The sequence below is a fragment of the Emys orbicularis genome, chromosome 2 (assembly GCF_028017835.1).
Source record: "Emys orbicularis isolate rEmyOrb1 chromosome 2, rEmyOrb1.hap1, whole genome shotgun sequence".
Taxonomy (NCBI): domain Eukaryota; kingdom Metazoa; phylum Chordata; order Testudines; family Emydidae; genus Emys; species Emys orbicularis.
In genome coordinates this window covers 239,776,168-239,795,545 of record NC_088684.1, presented here as the reverse complement: position 1 = coordinate 239,795,545, position 19,378 = coordinate 239,776,168, and the positions used below count along the sequence as shown (strand labels likewise).

At 40.1% G+C, this 19,378-nt stretch overlaps 1 protein-coding gene across 1 annotated transcript in view; it reads left to right on the top strand.

Moving 5' to 3' along the window:
• Nucleotides 1–19,378, top strand: part of LOC135873831 (ATP-dependent translocase ABCB1-like) — a 72,201-nt gene that overhangs the window by 19,722 nt on the left and 33,101 nt on the right. The window contains exons 3-13 of the mRNA XM_065398444.1: nt 718–871; nt 2,043–2,109; nt 2,307–2,498; nt 3,582–3,753; nt 4,474–4,598; nt 8,076–8,253; nt 10,180–10,293; nt 12,511–12,621; nt 15,021–15,146; nt 16,863–17,066; nt 17,567–17,737. Of these exons, the coding sequence (XP_065254516.1) occupies nt 718–871; nt 2,043–2,109; nt 2,307–2,498; nt 3,582–3,753; nt 4,474–4,598; nt 8,076–8,253; nt 10,180–10,293; nt 12,511–12,621; nt 15,021–15,146; nt 16,863–17,066; nt 17,567–17,737 (1,614 nt within the window). The remainder of the gene's footprint in view (nt 1–717; nt 872–2,042; nt 2,110–2,306; nt 2,499–3,581; nt 3,754–4,473; nt 4,599–8,075; nt 8,254–10,179; nt 10,294–12,510; nt 12,622–15,020; nt 15,147–16,862; nt 17,067–17,566; nt 17,738–19,378) is intronic.

The following is a 19,378-nucleotide window of genomic DNA, read 5'->3' as shown; positions in this document are numbered from 1 at the left end:
TCAGGCTTCCCGCTTTAAAAATATGGCCTGTTGTGCAAAGTTCCCCCCACAGCTAACGGCCAGTGCTTGACGATGTTTCAGCACTAGCACCATGACGGAGTGAAATTCACCCATGTTAAGGACTGAAGTGAAGCATGTGCGGTAGGTAGGGCCTTGCCCTGGCTCTCTCAACTGGAGATAATTTTACCATTTGTGCATAATGTCTCATGAATTATCCAGGGAAACAAGTGCTGTGTTTTTCTTAAATGTGATAACTGCTACATACCCGTTTCTATTGGTAGGCAGCAGCCAAATGTTTGTCAACTACCTTTTCTTGTTTACACATTTTAAATGCACTGAGTAAATGTGTGATGTAGTAGAATGCACACAGAGAGGCAGTGAGTTGCACAGGTGATGTTATCACTTTGTGAAAAATGTAAGATAGATTCTTTTTTCTGCAGATTAGGGGATTCATCCTGCCATTCTGCCAACATGTCCTAACTCCCTCAATAAAAGCTGGCCTAAAACTGTGTGTAAGCTTTTTCAAAGTGCATCCGAAATGTTGTGTTTGCCTTCACATTCTCTAATTCATTGCTTCATAATGTGTTTTGGGATACCCAAATCATGAATGGTGCTATGTAAAAACAAATCCTATTCTATGTGTCTTAGGAGGATATTGTCACAATTATGTGAATTTTTCAACCTTCAATTAATACCTTTTTCTTTATATTCGTGTAGTTTGGGTATGCCGATTGGCTGGATATCATTTTGATGATAATAGGTTTGATTGCAGCTGTTGCAAATGGAACAGGGCTGCCACTTTTAATCGTTGTCTTTGGAGAGATGACAAACAGATTTGTGACGACTGGCCAAGCAGTAAATATGTCTTCAGGTAAACAAAGTTTGTTCAACTTCTGAAAATATTTGTTAGAGTCTCTTATTTACTGGATTGGCAGAGGTTCAGGATGGAGTGCTGCTGTGGTGTTAAAAGCCATGAAGAGCATAGTGAATTAAATAATATAATATATGGAGATATACCTATCTCATAGAACTGGAAGGGACCCTGAAAGGTTATCGAGTCCAGCCCTTGCCTTTGTTTGCAGGACCAAGTACTGATTTTGCCCCAGATCCCTAATTGGTCACCTCAAGGATTGAATTTACCACCCTGGGTTTAGCAGGCCAATGCTCAAACCACTGAGTTATCCCTCCCCCAAATTCTGAGCAGTCCTTCCTTTTTACCCTGCTGTATAGTACAGTAGCAATATAGACACTTGATAAATTACAGAGCAGTACATTTGGTAACTGTAAAACAATTTACTACTTTCTATAGCGTATAGTTAATCCATGGAATGCACTGTCCCAGGAGGTCACCAAATCAAGTTCTGTGATTGGATTTTTAAAACAACAAAATAGGACCATTAATACTACTTTGCCTTTATAAGAGCTAAGCTTCTGATAAGGGCAATCATAACTTTCCCTAAAATATATGTGCTGACACCTGGAAGGGGTCTCCCATTTCTCCCTGGTCTGAACAGTTTTGCACCTTTGGTTAGGTGCCTTATTAGTGAAATTTACCTTTTTGCAGACAGCCAGCAAAAGGCTGAGCCACCACTTGGACCCAACTTGGGCCCAGTTTTGAGGCTTGGGTGGAACCTAAGTGGTGCATAAAAGTCAGACTTGTGGTGTCTGTATGGATGAATTTTGCCTTGTGTGAGGTAGAAGGGGGAGTTATCAACTTCTGAAAAATCAGATATTGGCCACTGTTGGAATCAGACGGTCAGATCAGATGAAGCTATGATCTGACCAGTGCCCTTTGACGTAGTGAGCTAAATCCATGACATCACTCTACAGTAACCCTCTGAGCTGACTCAGAAGTTTGCCCTGTTTGATCCTCCACTGGAAGGATGATGGCCACCATGAAAGTTATAAATCTACAGAGCTGTTGCAGGGAGTGTAGTGTCCTACAAAACACCCATAAGATTATGGCCTAAAACCACCATGATTTGTTTTATGCCTGTTCTAATAAAACTGAATATTTTTCTTTCTTACAATTAATCTTTCAGTTGTGATGAATAGTAGCTCTACTTGTCCAGCAATTCCAGGTTTGGATATAGAAGCTGAAATGACCAGGTAAGAACCTCTGCAATTATTTTCATAAGAATAGCACTGTGTAGTTTCTATATATTTTTTTTGTCCATTAGACTGTAAGCCAAATTTGGCCCTCAATTACATCCCATTGGCTTCAGCAGGGTTGAACGTGACCTGATGTGTCCAACTTATCTTGCAAGATGCAATTGACCTTATGGACTTTTACTGTTTTACCACAGGTTTGCCTACTACTATGCAGGTATTGGCTTTGCTGTAGTGATATTGAGCACGATCCAAGTCGGGACATTTTTGACCTCAGCTGCAAGACAGACAGCAAGAATCCGACAAAAGTTTTTTTTTGCAATACTTCACCAGGAGATGGCTTGGTTTGATACCAGCCAGATTGGAACGTTGAACACCCGACTGACGGAGTGAGAAGGCTCTATTTATCTATGCATCCGGAACATGAGCCAAAAAGAAGTCTGATGTTTACCTTTATAGAATTAGCTACAGGGAATGTCCAGGAAACCTTTTAAACTAAGACTCAACATATTACTGCTGTCTGAGGGAGGAATTCGTTATCATTTTGCACTTCATTTTCAGAGTTTCAGTGACATTCCGTTGCGAGGGTCTATGCTGTGAAATGCAATATCTTACTCCTCTGACATTGGCTTTGTAGTGTCTATGAGCTATTTTGCAAACTACTGTAGATGAACAGCTCTGCTGTCTCAGCTAGTTTACAAACACTGAAAACCCTGACATTGTATGAAATGAAACTGCACTCATAGTTATGGGCACTGTGTTATCATTTTGAACCTGATCCAAAACCAATTAAAATCATTAGGAATCTTTGGATCAGGTCCCTTGTGCAGGGATTCAGAGGAAGGTATGATCAGGGTATGAAGAGTTTCTCCAGATTTTATTTTTGCAGGGAGGGATATGCCCAGTTTTTGGAAGATGTGAATCCTGAAGGGAATGAGAGAGGCTTGAATTTCACCAATCCTAGCTCCCACATATGTAACTAGCAAGAGAAAATTAGTGTGACACACAATGGTTTTCCAAATAATAATTTACTAACACTGTGCTTATCACTGTATAGGATGCAAAATGGAGATATTCCTGGCCTCAAAGATCTTAAAATCTAATAACAAAATTGAAGAAGATAGAATACATAGGGGAACTTGGAGGAAAAAGTACTGTAAAGGTTTTGGGGGTGAATTTTTGTTTTTGTATGGATTATTCCTTTTGGATATTGCATAAATGAATTGGGTCATGTGTGAATGAGCAGGTGTAGCAATGGCAGAAGTCTATCTAGAGGTTACATCACAGAAAATGAGTTGTGATCTGCTAGTTCCTAGCCCCACAAAGAGCTGTTCAATACCCATGTCCAAAATTCCTACTGCCCAATGATTTGAACAATTAAACTTCTGACAAGCTTTTCTCCAGCAAAACAGAAAAATTTGTGAGGAGGAGGCATTCATCAAAGTTAACAAATCTCTTTTTTTAATTAACAGTGACATTAACACCATCCAGGAAGGCATCGGAGACAAGTTCTGTATATTTGTACAATTCTTTGCCACGTTTCTGACAGCGATTGTTATAGGATTCGTCTACGGGTGGAAACTGACTTTGGTGATTTTGTCAGTTATCCCTCTCCTTGCTGCAGCAGCAGCAGTTGGATCAATCGTAAGTGCTGGGGGAAAACAAATAAGAATTCTACTTCTAAAAACAGATTGAGAGGGAGTGAACCCCAAAGCAACATGACCCCAAAATTTGGAGAGCATGGAGAGCAGCCCTTCTCCTACTCCACTGGCTCCTGCCCCAAAATTTGCAGAGCTCTGTCTACACTGAGCATCAGCAGGCAGGCATTGGCATGCCATGGAGGCCTGGACTGCTTCCAGTAACCACCACTCACCACATGGGAAGAGGATGATCAGCATTCATCAACTGTGCCCACATTAGTAGATATTGCTTGTAATGCACAGAAAAATTGATAAAGTGTTTCCATTTATAGGTTGTATTTTGTTTTCTTTCCCCCACCCAACCACTGAAAATGGTGGAGGAAGAAACAGGATTGTGACCTATAATTAAGATAGCTAAATTATTTACATGGCCTCCATTACTATAGTTTCTGAGTGCCCCACAATCTTCATTGTATTTAGCCTCACAACAGCATGCAAGATAGGGGATTCCCATGTTACACATGAAGAAGTGAAACACGGAAAGAAATTACTTACCCGAAGTTGCCCAGGAAAACTGTTGGAGTGGGGACTTGAACCCAGGTCTCCTAAATTCTAGGCTCTTCCCTAAGTGCTTGATCATCCTTTGTATCTGTACATAATTTACACCACTTAAATAGATTGCAATAAAATACTTTCCCCTCCCCCCACCCTCTGAATTTTCCAGTTCCTGGCATCGTTCACTACAAAAGAGCTGACTGCTTATGCTAGAGCAGGAGCTGTGGCGGAAGAAATTTTGACTGCTATCAGAACAGTTGTTCCTTTCAATGGACAGATGAAGGCATTAGCAAAGTGAGTTTTTTTAACCAATATTGATTGTACATAATATTTGGGAAAGTGATGTGGTTATTTTAAAAAAATCAAAGATGATCCATCAGTTTATTCCCCAGACAGCTGAGAAGTTCAGATGAAGATAAATATGAGCATATGGAAGGAGATGTTTTCTGTCACCCATGAATATTTGCAATCACTCAATTGACCTACATTATGGAGGGGCATTGTAAGGCCCAATTTCCCTCTGACTCTAACCTGAAGTTGAATTTGGAAGCTGAAGCTATAGAAAATGCAATCTTCTCTAAGGCTCCAGTCCAACAAAGCACTTCTGCAAATACTTTAAGCACATGCACACTCCCACTGAAATCATTGATTAAAGTGTTTACAGTTAACCTCATGCTTTACTGGATCATGACCTTAGATAAAATTGCCTATCACTTTCCTATGTCATCGACTTCAAGGGGGCTACCCACATGCTTAAAGTTAAGTGTGTGCTTAGTGCTTTGCAAATATTCCTCTTCTTGATCTAATCTGAACAGCACCAATGATATATAGTGTATGTGGAAGAAATTAATTACACATCATTTTAGTATCCCTTCACTACTGCGCAAACTGTGCCATTCATTTTGGGGCTTCCCACTTTTGGTCAGGGCATTTTTGTACATATGTGTTGAGAGGTTCCTACAAAGCTTCTGAGCATGCCATTGAACAATAAAATGATATGTACGTCCTCCTGAAATGTTCTGAGAACATGGCTGGGCTGAGCGGTTCTTTCTGTAATGCCCTTGAGAAGCTAAAGGGGATTAGATAGCTAATGAGTGAACAGAAGCTGTTATGGATTGATGGAAAACCATAAGCTTGTAAAGGAATGGCAAGGAAAAAGAGTGATTTTTTTCATTAACTAACTGTTAATCTTTGTCCTTGTCTCACAGGGGTTAACTAGCATAATATGGTGCTTAATTTGTATTTGATTGCTTGCTATTGGCATATATCTTGGTAACTTAGCTTATGAGAATAGTTCCTGGCTTCCAACAGTGTTCAGCAAGAGCGAACTACGGCCAGGTTGTGGAGTCAAAGGGGATTCTGGCTTCTGTTTACTTGTTTGGTTTTATCTAAAGCAGTTTTTTCTTCAACAATTGAGTGAGCACTAATTCTTCCCTTTGAGAGCTGATATTCATAGAATCCTAGAAATGTAGGGCTGGAAGGGATCTTGAGAGATCATCAGTTCCAGCCCCCTGCACTGAGGCAGGGTCAAGTATACCTAGGCCATCTCTGATAGGTGTTTGTCTAACCAGTTCTTAAAAACCTCCAATAATGGGAATTCCACAACCTTCCTTGGTAACACATTCCAGTACTTAACTATCCTAATATTTAGACAGTTTTTCCTAATATCTAACCTAAACCTCCCTTGCTGCAGATTACCCTGATTATTTCTTGTCCTGTCTTCTGTGGATATGGAGAACAGCCGATCACCATGCTCTTTGTAACACTCCTTAGCATATTTGAAGACTGTTAGCCAGGTCCCCGCTTAGTCTTCAATTTTCAAGACCAACATGCCCAGTTCTTTTAACCTTTCCTCAGGTTTTCTAAACTTTTTATCATTTTTGTTGCTCTCTTCTAGACTTTCTCTAGTTTGTTCACACCTTTCCTAAACCGATACACTACTCTGGCAGAGGCCTCACCAGAGACAAGTAGAGTGGAACAGTTGCCTCCCATGTCTTAAATGGCACTCCCCTGAGTGCACTCCAGAATATTATCTTTTTTTCACAAATACATCACGTTGTTGGTTCATATTCAATTTGTGATATACTTGAATTCCCAGATCTGCAGTACTACTACCTAGCCAGTTATTCTCCATTTTGTATTTGTGCATTTGATTTTTCCTTCCCAATTGTAGTACTTTGCACTTGTCTTTATTGAATTTCATGTTGTTGATTTCGGGCCAATTTTTCCAATATTACATAAGAATGGCCACATTGGGTCAGACCAATGGTCCATCTAGTCCAGAATCCTGTCTTCTGACAGTGTCCAGTGCCAGATACTTCAGAGTAAATGAACAGAACAGGACAATTTTTGATTGATCCATCCCGTCATCCAGTCCCAGTTTCTGGCACTCAGACGTTTAGGGACATCCACAGCATAGGGTTCCACCCCTGACCATCTTGGCTATTAGCCATTGATGGACCTAGCCTCCATGAGATTATCTAATTCTTTTTTGAACCCAGTTATACTTTTGGCCTGGCAAAGAGTTGTTGACTGCATTATGTGAAGAAGTACTTCATTTTGTAAGTTTTAAACCTACTACCTATTAATTTAATTGGGTGACCCCTGGTTATTATGTTACATGAAGGGGTAAATAACAGTTTCCTATTAACTTTCTCTTCATTCATTTTCTAGACCTCTATCATATCCTCTCTTAGTCATCTCTTTTCTAAGATGAACAGTCCAGTCTTTTTAATCTCTCCTCAGCTGGAAGTTGTTCCAAACCCCTAATAATTTTTGTTGCCCTTCTCCGTACCTTTTCTAATTCTAATACATCTGATTTGAGATGGGGCAACCAGAACTGAACACATTATATGAGGTGTGGGCATACCATGGATTTACACAGTGGCATGATGATATTTTCTGTCTTATTAGCTATCCCTTTCTTAATCGTTCCTAACATTCGGTTAGCTTTTTTGACAGCTGCTGCACATTGAGCAAATGTTTTCGGAGAATTGTCCATGTTGTCTACAAGATCTTTCTTAAGTGGTAGCAGTTAAATTAGACCCCGTCGTTTTTTATGTATAGTTGGGATTGTTTTCCAATGTGCATTACTTTGCATTTATCAACATGGAATTTCATCTGCCATTTTGTTGCCCAGTCACCCAGTGAGATGCCTTTGTAGCTCTTTGCAGTCAGCTCTGGACTTAACTATGTTGAATAATTTTGTATCTGCAATTTTTGCCACCTCATTGTTCACCCTCTTTTTCATATAATTTATGAATATGTGAGCAGCACAGGTCTCTGTACAGATCCTTGGGGGAACCTGCTATTTATTTCTCCCTGCTGTGAGAACCGACCATTTATTCCTACACTTTGTTTCCCATCACTCTTATCCCATGTCTTTGCTTAAGAGCCTTTGGTGTGGGACCTTGTCAAAGGTTTTCTGAAAGGCCAAGTGCACTATATCAACTGGATCACCCTTGTCCCCATGCTTGCTGAAACTCTCAAAGAATTTTAATAGATCGGTGAGGCACAATTTCCATTTACAAAAGCCGTGTTGACTGTTCCCCAACATATCATGTTTATCTGTGTGCCTGATAATTCACTCAGAGCAGCCACGGGCCAGATCCTCTGTTGATGAAAATCAATGAAGCTGGGTTGATTCACACGATCTAAGAATCTAGATAATTTATTTTTATGGCAGAAAACCCTAGAAGCATGAAAGGAAGCTCGGGAACTGAATGTCATCTGGGTAAATACCAAATTTAACATTTTATCATCTGTTTTCAGATATGATGTTAACTTAGAGAATGCTAGGAAAGTTGGAGTCAAAAAATCCATTACCACCTACACATCTTTGGGTTTCACAGACTTTATTTTATTTGGAGCCTTTGCTCTTGCATTTTGGTATGGAACCAAACTCACAGTGGAGGAGAAAGAGAATTATGACCTCGGATGTGTGTTAATTGTAAGTACAGCACAGTATAGTCTGATTAGCTGAGGCAAACTTTTTAAAAATGGTCTATAAATTAGAGAAAATGCTTTGTTGTTTAAGTACCGCGTAAAAAGATCTATAATTTCTACTCAGGCACAAAGTACCCATCAGACTAAATGTTAAAATATGTTTAATATAAATCAACAGAGATGTTGAATCTACATATTTAAGACCTCAAAGTTCCTAAACAAATATCTCATTTGGTCACTGTCATGCTGTCTGGAGTGGTTCACGACCAGGAATGCCTATCTCAGGGCAGGCTGTCAGAAAACAGGGCAGACACCCCAAACTGGTGGTGTGTTCTATAATTAGATTTTACCAAGCCAGTAACAAATGTGAATTCCGGGATCACTATACCAGTCTTACCATGGAGTCACAGACAGACTCTCTAGTCTATCTTGCCACCCAGACAAACTTGACTTCATGATAAAGGGTCATTTACACCAAAAATCACACCACATTCAGGTTGCTTCCAGTCCCAGAGTCTAATCACTTACCCCAGATCAATTAGTATCCTAGATTTTATACCAAAGACAACGCTGGTAGACAATTCTATAGTAAACTAACTAAAGGTTTATTAGCTAAGAAAAGGTAATAAGAGTTATTGAGAGATTAAAGAAGATAAAATATATGTACAGATGAGTCAGTCTATAATTCCAAATGGTAGCAGAGATGTAGTGATCTGCCGGTTTCCCAAAAGTCTCTCAGGGCAACCCAGAATAACTCATGGAATCTCTATCTCCATGTTCATTTATTCTGCCCTGTTAGAATCCAAACAGTGTAGAGATGAAGGATTTTCCCCTGAATCCATACTCATAGTTTTCTTCCCACAGAAAACAAGCTGACAGAGTCAATACCCCTGTGGGCTTTTCCTTTGATGGCAGAGAGTGAGGAATACATTTGGAGTCTTTGACCTTCGATCATCACACACAATGACCACTTGCTTTGAAATTAATACTTTTCTGTTAAAGTTCTTCATTTGCATTCCACAAGGCTTCTTTCTCATTTAATGGGTTATTTACTGACAGGGGCATACACTATGTGAATATTTGCTACAGCATTATAACCGGATCCAGATAAGTGAAAACAATGCATTAGTTAAAACAATGCATTAACATCCCATTAGTTTTCATGAAGTTTAAACAGCAAATACATTCTGATACATTTAACAATCACTTTGATCTATACTAATACACAAGTGAATTGGCCTGGCTTCCAGCTATGCATCTGTAAGCATTCAGTGAAGTCTGGGGCTTTGGCATGAGCTGGCATCTGGTCTGCCGGTGTCATAGCCATGTGACCATCTTTCATTTTTTTTAAATCCCTGCAAGGGATTATTGTACTTTACCAATACTTTTAGATTATTTTTCCTTTGGAAAGGAATAAGGCCCTGATCCTGCAAAGACTTAGGTACGTGCTTTATGCACTGTGAGTAGCCCCATTGACTTCTGATCAGAACTTGACTTCAGTGGAAGTAGTCACAGTGCATAATATGCACTTTGAAGGATTGGGGCCTCAGGAAACTGTGGATTAACTCTCTTTGAGGACACTGAGGTTTTTAATATTGCAAAGAGATGGAGAGATGGCTAATTTCACTATTTATTCTCTTCATGGGAGATAGTGAAAGCAGCAGCAACAAAGAAAGCTAATCCAACTGTTAAAGGGCATGTGGCTGCACACAATAGCTACATTCACCACTTCCTGTGTCAAATCCAGCGAAAGAATAAAAACTGGGGGAGCTGGAAAAATGCAGCCTGAAATTTTAGTTTTGATTTTCTTTTTTTATATTATTTCTGGAAAAGCTCTTACAGAACCACCAGGATTACCATGACATTTAGCACTAAGAAAACTGCAGGTCTGGAACCACTGTACGCTAGCTCCTGTTTTTGTTCCCTGTAGGTATTATTATCTCTGCTCCGTGGCACATTCTATCTCGGACAGGGCTACCCATACTTAGAAAGTGTTGCCAATGCTCGAGGTGCTGCCTATGAAGTGTACAAGGTTATCAGTAAGGTACTTAATATTGCTTTTCTAGCAGTCTGAAATTTCTGATTTATTTCTCAAAAAATTCAAAAAGTGGATGAACTCCATAGACTCATACCATTGAAAACAAAAATAAGACGACATTTCTATTCATATTAAGAAGACTCGAGCCTTAACCAAAGCCCTAAATATGCTTATTGCAAACTTGGGGGAAATTCAGATCTATAGCTCAACTTTACAGATTGGGGCCCTCTTTCCTGTTAGGTTTGTCATTCCCTTATTTATTTATTTATTTATTTATTTATTAGAGTAAGTGGTGAAGAGCTAAGTGAGATTACATTGCTCTTTAAAACACAAGTATATGGAGTAGACATGATTTCAGTTCAACTGCTTTTGATTTGGAGATTAACAGTGCTGTTAAAAGCTATGGTAATACTGTTGCTGGGGAAGAGGGATGCCACACTTTCAGTAACTAACTCTTAGAATTTTGTACAGCAGTTTGTTATATATCTGCAGTCTCACGTTCATATTAGCTTAGAACAAAGGGCTGAGTTTTGTCTTCTGTTATGGCCATAAATGTCTATTGGTTTCAGTGAGGTTGTGTGGATGTAACAAAGTGTGGAATTTTGCCCAGAGAAACTAAATTAAGGCTGATCAAACTCTGTGTAACCACCTCTGGAGTTGGTTGTTCCTGACCTATTACAGTAAGCAAGTCTTTAGGGGACTTGCCCCGGACTACAGCAACAATGGTTACAGAGGCTCAGGACTCTGTTTCCCAGATTGCCTAGAACATACATAAGAACATAAGAACGGCCGTACTGGGTCAGACCAAACGTCCATCTAGCCCAGTATCCTGTCTACCGACAGTGGCCAATGCCAGGTGCCCCAGAGGGAATGAACCTAACAGGTAATGATCAAGTGATCTCTCTCCTGCCATCCATCTCCACCCTCTGACAAACAGTCTAGGGACACCATTCCTTACCCATCCTGGCTAATAGCCATTAATGGACTTAACCTCCATGAATTTATCCAGTTCTCTTTTAGACGCTTTTATAGTCCTAGCCTTCACAACCTCCTCAGGTAAGGAGTTCCACAAGTTGACTGTGCGCTGAGTGAAGAAGAACTTCCTTTTATGTGTTTTAAACCTGCTGCCTATTAATTTCATTTGGTGACCCCTAGTTCTTGTATTATGGGAATAAGTAAATAACTTTTCCTTATCTACTTTCTCCACATCACTCATGATTTTATATACCTCTATCATATGCCCCCTTAGTCTCCTCTTTTCCAAGCAGAAAAGTCCTAGCCTCTTTAATCTCTCCTCATATGGGACCTGTTCCAAACCCCTAATCATTTTAGTTGCCCTTCTCTGAAACTTTTCTAATGCCAGTATATCTTTTTTGAGATGAGGAGACCACATCTGTACACAGTATTCAAAATGTGGGCATACCATCGATTTATATAAGGGCAGAGTCCTGGATGGAGATAGAACAAGCTGGAAGCTACTACCAGAACCAATCGGAAACCAGAACTCAGAGACAAAGGGTTTGGTTTTATTTTTGGTTGTGCTGGTCTTGGAGTGGAGCAGAGAGAGCCGAGGAGGTCGCCTTTAATCTTCCCATTCCTACTCAAAGAGAAGTTTTGAACTCTGCCGGTGGTTACTGGGTCATTGAAAAGTGTCAGTCCAACAGAGATCAGCAACCTGGGAAGTGGAGGAGCAATTCCAGGTCAGGCTATTTAGCGCCAGGCTAATTTTCAATTGGACTTCAGACCAGGGAGCCTCAGGATGATGGTATCTTTTTAGGGGTGAAGACTTTGTAATAAATCCCCAGTTTGTTTATTTTGCTTGTGCATTTTAAGCCCACCAACAATTACAGGCTGCATCATTCCTCCAAGAACTAGTTCTCAACCCACATTCTGCCTAAGCAGATGTTGGGAGGGAGCTAAGGGATTTGGGTCCACTGTAAATGTTGGGAGATGGATGATTTAAGGTATAGTTGATGTTTTATTATTCTAGTTACTCCTGTTCTTCCCATGTCCCCTATCCCAAAATGCTTTGCAGGGTATACACAAGGATTGCATTTCACTGATATGCAGAATCCTCTGGGGTGAAATTCAGCAACCACTGATCAGTTAAACTGCTATGTAGTGTTGCAGTGTTTCTTTTACTGTCTTAAACAACTTATCCATCAAAAGCCACAACTGTAAAATCACAAAAATGTGTAATACCTTTTCAAAATCTCTCTCCAGCACCGTCTTCTAGATAGCAGTGCCAAGGAAGGATACAGACCAGACAAGCTCAAAGGAGACATTAAATTCAAAAACATCCATTTCAGTTACCCATCTAGACCTGATATTAAAGTAAGTGATCTTATTAAATTAATCTTTGCAGTGAAAAGCTGCTGCCATTATCTGTGTGACCAAAAAGAAAACTGATATTTTATCAATTTAATGTGTTTAAAAAAAATGAATTAAAATAAAATGTCCATCCTGTACTCTGGATGTATGGTCTAGTTGAAAGAACATTGGATTCTATTCCCAGCTCTGCCATTGTCCTGCAAAGTAACACTTGGCAAGTCACTTCACCTCTCTCTTCCTCAGTTTCCCCATCTGTAAAATGGGAATAGTAATACTGACCTCCTCTTTAAAGTCCTTTGAGATATATGGATGAAATGTACTATATGAGAGTGAAATGTTATTATACTAGTTATAAAAATACAACAATAATGCAGGATGAATGTACTTCCAAAACTAAAGCTCTGTCTTCACCACCATCATCCACCTTTTCTTCATTTTCACCTGCTGGAAAAAGCAAGGGAGAACAAATGGGACTTACAGCATAACCTGAAGGTGAGTAAATTTGGCCTCTGGTGAATTGAATCAGAAGCAAATTCTTCTTTCAAGCTCTCTCACCAAGAATGCCTCACCACCAGCCCTCATGTGGTTAAATCCAGAAAGCTGTTTGTGTCAGTGCTTCAGAAGATCTCAGCTGCTGTGACATCCCATGTGGGGAGAGGTAATCTTGGAGATAGCCAGGACTCAACCTATTTTAAGGTCTATTGGTTAAAGCCATTATTCTATATCACTCCTGACCATGAAATGGAAGCCAGTGCAGATCACAGAGCATGGAGGTAAGATTCTCCCTACAGATAATGCCCTCTAAGAAACAGACTGCCATACTCTCCACCAGCTGAAGTTTGTGAGGGGAGTCATCTTGTTGTACAGTCTCATGTATGGTACTTTGCAGTAATCCAATACTTCTTTCTGGATTGACATCAGTACCAGAATTGAAAGTTCAGAACCTTCTGGCCAAGTGTAAATGACAAACAAAATGCTATTAGCTATTACTGCTTCCTGCGTGCAAAAGCAGCTGTGGATCCAACAGGTTACAAACTCACTTGAGTGTGCTGCTGTTAGCTGTGCCAGTTCTTCGGATGGGTTCCTCCAACCTACAAGCATAAACTCAGTCATCTCTGAGGTGAGTCATAGCTGACTTGCCTGCATCAAACCCACCCTGTAACTTGCTGGCTAAGCCAGTCAACTTCTCCCAGCTGGGTCTTATGAAACAGAGACCTAGAGCTATGTTATCTGAATACTGAAGACAGTGTAGTCTGTACTTTCTCACTGTCTTCCCCTAATGGTCTTGCATACAAATTTGAGCAGGAGGGTGACAAGACAGAATCCCACATCACTCTACACAAGAGAAACTCTGGACCGGATGAGCCACCCTTTGGGCCTGTGGCTGGAATGGGATGGAGCCATTCAAGAATGATTCCATCCATCCCTTCCAGAGTTCGCCCTGTGTCAGCAGTGGCTCATTATTAATGGTATCAGAGGTAGCTGGCAAAGCTAAAAGAATCATCCTGGATACCTGGTTCTCATCAATAACCAGCCAAAGATGATCAACATACAAGATCAAGGCAATCTCCATTTCGTACCTAAATTTGGAATGAACCGGGTCACAGAGAGCTGAAGATTCTAGTTATTGTCAGCGTTAACTTGACATGCCCTTTCCTGCCTTACCTAAAAAGGGAGGTTAGAGATGGGATGGTTGTGATGAGAAATGATGTTAAAGGGGTGGAGAATGATGCTCTTGCTTGGTCAAGCAAACACCAAAGCTTATCTGCTATCAGCTTACTGGAAAACTGGAGCTCTTCTGGTATAGTATAAGGAGACGAGAACAATATTACTGTTGTTTTGATCTTCTATTGCAAAAAAAAGTGTAGTCATAAATCAGCCTAAATGTCAATATACATAAGAGTTCCCATAGGAGACAAATATTTTGGCCACTAATAATATTAGACATTTATAAGATGGGATAAACGGACTGAGGTAAAATGTTCCTAAATGTGAACATAGCAACAAAAGTGTCATTACTCCATAACTAATCCCTCCCTAGTAAATACTAGAGATTGTCAAACCCTGACTCTTCATTCCATTGGGGATATTAAAACACCCACTTTGTTTTCAGAGCCAAAGGTTTTTTCTTAGGGCAGTCTTTATAGAATAAGAATAGAACAAAGCAAGATTGTTATTAGTAATAAAACCTTTTTCTTGTCATCTTCAAAGTGCTTTCCAACCAGGGTTGGAACAAAGGACTGAAAGCAGGCCTGGGAGTTCAATACACTGTTAGACCAGACCTCTCTTTATTGGCTTGATCATGATGCCAAGCATCTTAATAGATCTTTTTCTAAACAAACCATTTATTTAAGTAGCTCTTCTATATTTACTGGACTAACCTATAAAGATGATATTTCCAGATTCTCAAGGGCCTGAACCTGAAAGTTCAATCGGGGAAGACCATCGCTCTGGTTGGCTCCAGTGGCTGTGGCAAAAGTACTGCTATTCAGCTGCTACAGAGATTCTATGATCCAGTCCAAGGAGAGGTTAGTTTGCATGAACTGTCGATATTCCTGGCTACTAGGATGAAGATTAATTTCCTGACTAGATTACACCTATATTTTAAAAGGACATTACACAAAATTGGATTCTTAAAAGAACAAAAGATACGTAGCATCCAACGAAATTCTGAAACTGATTTTTCATTACTTGTATGCCATGATGATGAGAATATTGTAAAAACCTAGATAGGACTTTACTGATATGAAGGGAAGTCAAAATTTGGATTTAAATATTTGAGGATATTGTTATGCTATACAAAGCACACGGGATCTTTTGAGGGAGAAAAGGCAAATACACTGCATTTATTGAAAATACAACAGTTAGCATATGCTTTTTAGTCACACACACAAACACACACACACACACACACTCCTGCCAGTTTATGTTGATAGTTACCAGTTAGTTGTAGCTCGAGTCAATCTAATGGCCAGTTAGATTGAGCACGAGTCGATCACGATCCGGTGCTCCGAGGCTTTGCAGGATTGAACCCAGAGTTCCATGACAAAACACCCCAGCTTTATAGTTCTAAATTCCCATTTGAGCCCATGAATTTTGCAATGTCATCCTGTCCTTAAGTGGTGTTAATCTTGGGGTTTTCTGCTGTTATCATTTGATGGTTATTGTCGGGCTTCCCATCCTTATCTCCTATTTGTTGTCTCACCTTCGGTGGTGCCTGCCTCACCTTTGAGGTCGTCAATGCTGTTAACATGTTTAGCATCAGATACAATGGATGTTTACTCAAAAATAACAGGAGTACTTGTGGCACCTTAGAGACTAACAAATTTATTAGAGCATAAGCTTTCGTGGGCTACAACCCACTTCTTCGGATGCATATCCGAATACAGACTATTGCGGATTTTTGTATTTGCATTTGCAAATATTGTATTTGCGGATACAGACTAACACGGCTGCTACTCTGAAACCTGGATGTTTACTGATTGTCTCCTGGTCTTTCCAAGTCTCTCACTTTTTCTTGACCATCTGGACATTTGTGATAGCTTTCACACCTTACCTTTTCCTGATGCACGCATTCCTCATTCACACAAACAATCTCTTACAGAAACCTTCAAAGGTATAGAGACAGCAGTATTTTATATTCAGCAGAATACATTGTAAATCAAGCCTTGCTAAATCTTATAACTAAAACAATTCACATTGGGGCTTTAGGCCCTCAACATTCCTCTAATCTCCTTAACATAGATACAATACAAGATCCTGTCTCTTACATACTAAAACCTTAAAACAAAGAAATGTATATTTAACTAGAGTGCCTAATTTGTAATACATATAGGAAACCATAGTAGACATTATAACTTATCCTAAAACAAAAGGGTGACCATAATCAATCATAAGGATTGTTCTGGTCTGTCATTCCTTTCTGCTATTCAAAAAGGGTGGCTGGCAGGATGAAATCAAATCATACATTAATTCTCAAAGTACAATCATAAAACACTGTTCCGACAATATCCTTTTTGTTTATCCTGCTCCTTCCATTCTTCTAATCTGAGGTGATCGTGAAGATATATTTTTAATTTTTCCTGGTCATTTTGTTTAAATGTTATTGCTTTATTCCATGTGAGAAGCTGCTAAACAAATACCTAAGTCAATTATTATATCATTATTATTTTACCATTATAACAACTAATTATTTTAAACATAATACATTTCCCCAAACTCTTCATTTATGCCTTTCCACTCAGATTACCTTAGATGGACGAGATATTCGGACACTTAATATAAAGTGGCTAAGAGAACATATTGGCCTTGTAAGCCAGGAGCCTATTTTGTTTGCTACAACAATAGCTGAGAACATTTGCTGTGGCAGAGAGGGTATTACTGATTATGAAATTGAGAAAGCAGCTAAAGAAGCCAATGCTTTTGATTTTATATCCAGACTGCCTGATGTGAGTTCATGTACTTTTGAGCACCTTATAACTATGACGGATTCTTTGGTCTCTCTCTCTCTCTCTCTCTCTTTCTCTCTCTCTCTCTCTCTCGGGTCTTCTGAATTTTTGTGGCCCAAATTCTCTGCTGGTGCAAATAGACGGTGCTTCACTAGTTTTTCACTAATGTTTTGTCATTTATTCCAATTGACAATTTGGCCCACAATGTTCTTAATTTACAATACTAACTGTATGTTACGTGGCAACATTTTTTAATAGGGTGGATAAGGAATTTCTATGGACAATGAGAGATTTTTTTTTTACCAAAAACACTGAATGTAATTGGCCAAGACAGTTCTTTTAGAAGTAATTATTCTTAAAGCGTTTATTGGAGTATCCATCATAAAACTTTTAAAAGAGGGAATTTCTGTTTGTGATGGTAACAATATGATGGGAGTGGGGGTGTAAAAGGATTTCAACTGACCCCTTCTGCAATCTCTGTGCTCCTCTTGTTTTCTCAGAAATTTAACACCATGGTGGGGGAAAGGGGAGCTCAGTTGAGCGGAGGGCAGAAACAGCGAATTGCTATTGCCCGTGCCCTGGCAAGGAATCCCAGGATTCTGCTGCTGGATGAAGCCACGTCTGCTCTGGACACTCAGAGTGAATCTATTGTGCAAGCAGCTCTTGATAAGGTAGGAATCCTATTGCTAGAGTTATCAATCAATCAATATTAAGAAGCACAACAACCATATGGCAAGCTTGACATTAAAGACTATAGCATGCCATCCGTTTTTAAGCACAGCTCTCCACTGGTTTCAAGGAGGGCATTGAAATCAATAGGGATGCATGCTCAAATTTTGGTGTCAGGCTATGACCCTGTAATATTTAATCAAAACTCCATTAAGCAATCTCGGGTTGCCACCCCTTAAGCCCCTCCCCGTCTTCCACCTCTTTCCCAGAGGCCCTGCCTCCATCACTCGCTCCTCTCCCCACGCCCCCCATTGCTCGCTGTACCATCTCAAGGAGCTTGCCTGCAGGTAGGAGGTGGCCCGGCTGAGCAGAGGCTGGTACGCATTAATGACCTGGCACTCTCCCTGCCCTGCGGTAACTGAGCTTTTGGTTCAGGTGCCATAGGGTTGCCAAGTCACCAAAAGCTGGGCACCTGGAAACCCTAAATCGCACCTGGACACAGAAGCCAAAAGCCAGACTGTCCGGATAAAACCCAGACAGGTGGTAACCCTAAAGCAATCACAGGCTCTGTTTCTGTTAGCGTCATTCCTGATTGCCAGGATATTTGCATGTGGACAGAAGTCGTCTTCTTTAATGCTGGCCTGCACCACATCCTGCCTCACATCACAATTGCTTGCCTGGTGGTAAACTGTGAATGTGGCATCAGGAATTTAACTCCTACATTATCAAAGCAAGGTGCCAGCATTGTATGGATTTCTACAGGGCAATAATAAAAATACATTGTGCTTATCCAGCACTGTGTCTTCTCCAATCACTAAACAGATGTTTTAATAATCTTCATAACACTGCTGGGACTTAGGAATTATTTTCTCCATTTTGCAAATGAGGAAACTGAGGCACGGACAGGTCAAGTGGACACACGGTGAGTCGGAGACAGAATCTGGAGCTTTGCCTGAGTGAGGCCTACAGGACTGGGCTGCAGCACTGCTTTAAGTTTCTGATGTGTATTTGTATATAACCAGTGGTGTATCCTAAAAATAAGCTCTATAAAAAAGCCGGCCTCCCACTAGTACTCAGTAATAGTAAACACAGAATAGCATAAGTTCTATGCATGGCTCAAGGGCACTATATGGCCCCCAGCATTTATCTGCAATAAATTTTAAGTCTATGGGCTTAAATTCTGCCTTCACTTATACCCATCTGACCACACTGATATCCGTTAGGTTTGCAGCCCTCCAGGATTGGCTTGGAGTCTCCCAGAATCGGCATCGATCTCCCAGTGACCATTGGAAGCAATCCAGGAGATTTTAATGGGATGTTTTAAGAAAATGACATTGTCGTGTTGGGAAAAAAAATCTCCTGGAATAGCTTCAGTCAGAGTTGGCAACCCTAATATCAGCGGTAGTGCACGGTGTAATTGAGGGTAGTATTTGGGTGCTGAGCCCTTATATGCTGCATAGATAATAACATTATTTATACTGAATTACACACACACACTACATGAAAAGACCATTAAGATTCCAAAGTCAAGCACTCAAAATGTAGGGAATGACCGAATTAAAGTTGCTTGGTCAGCATTAATAAACCCTTGTGTGTCTGCATTAGGGGACAGTCTTCGGTTACATGATCACTGTAGCAGGGTG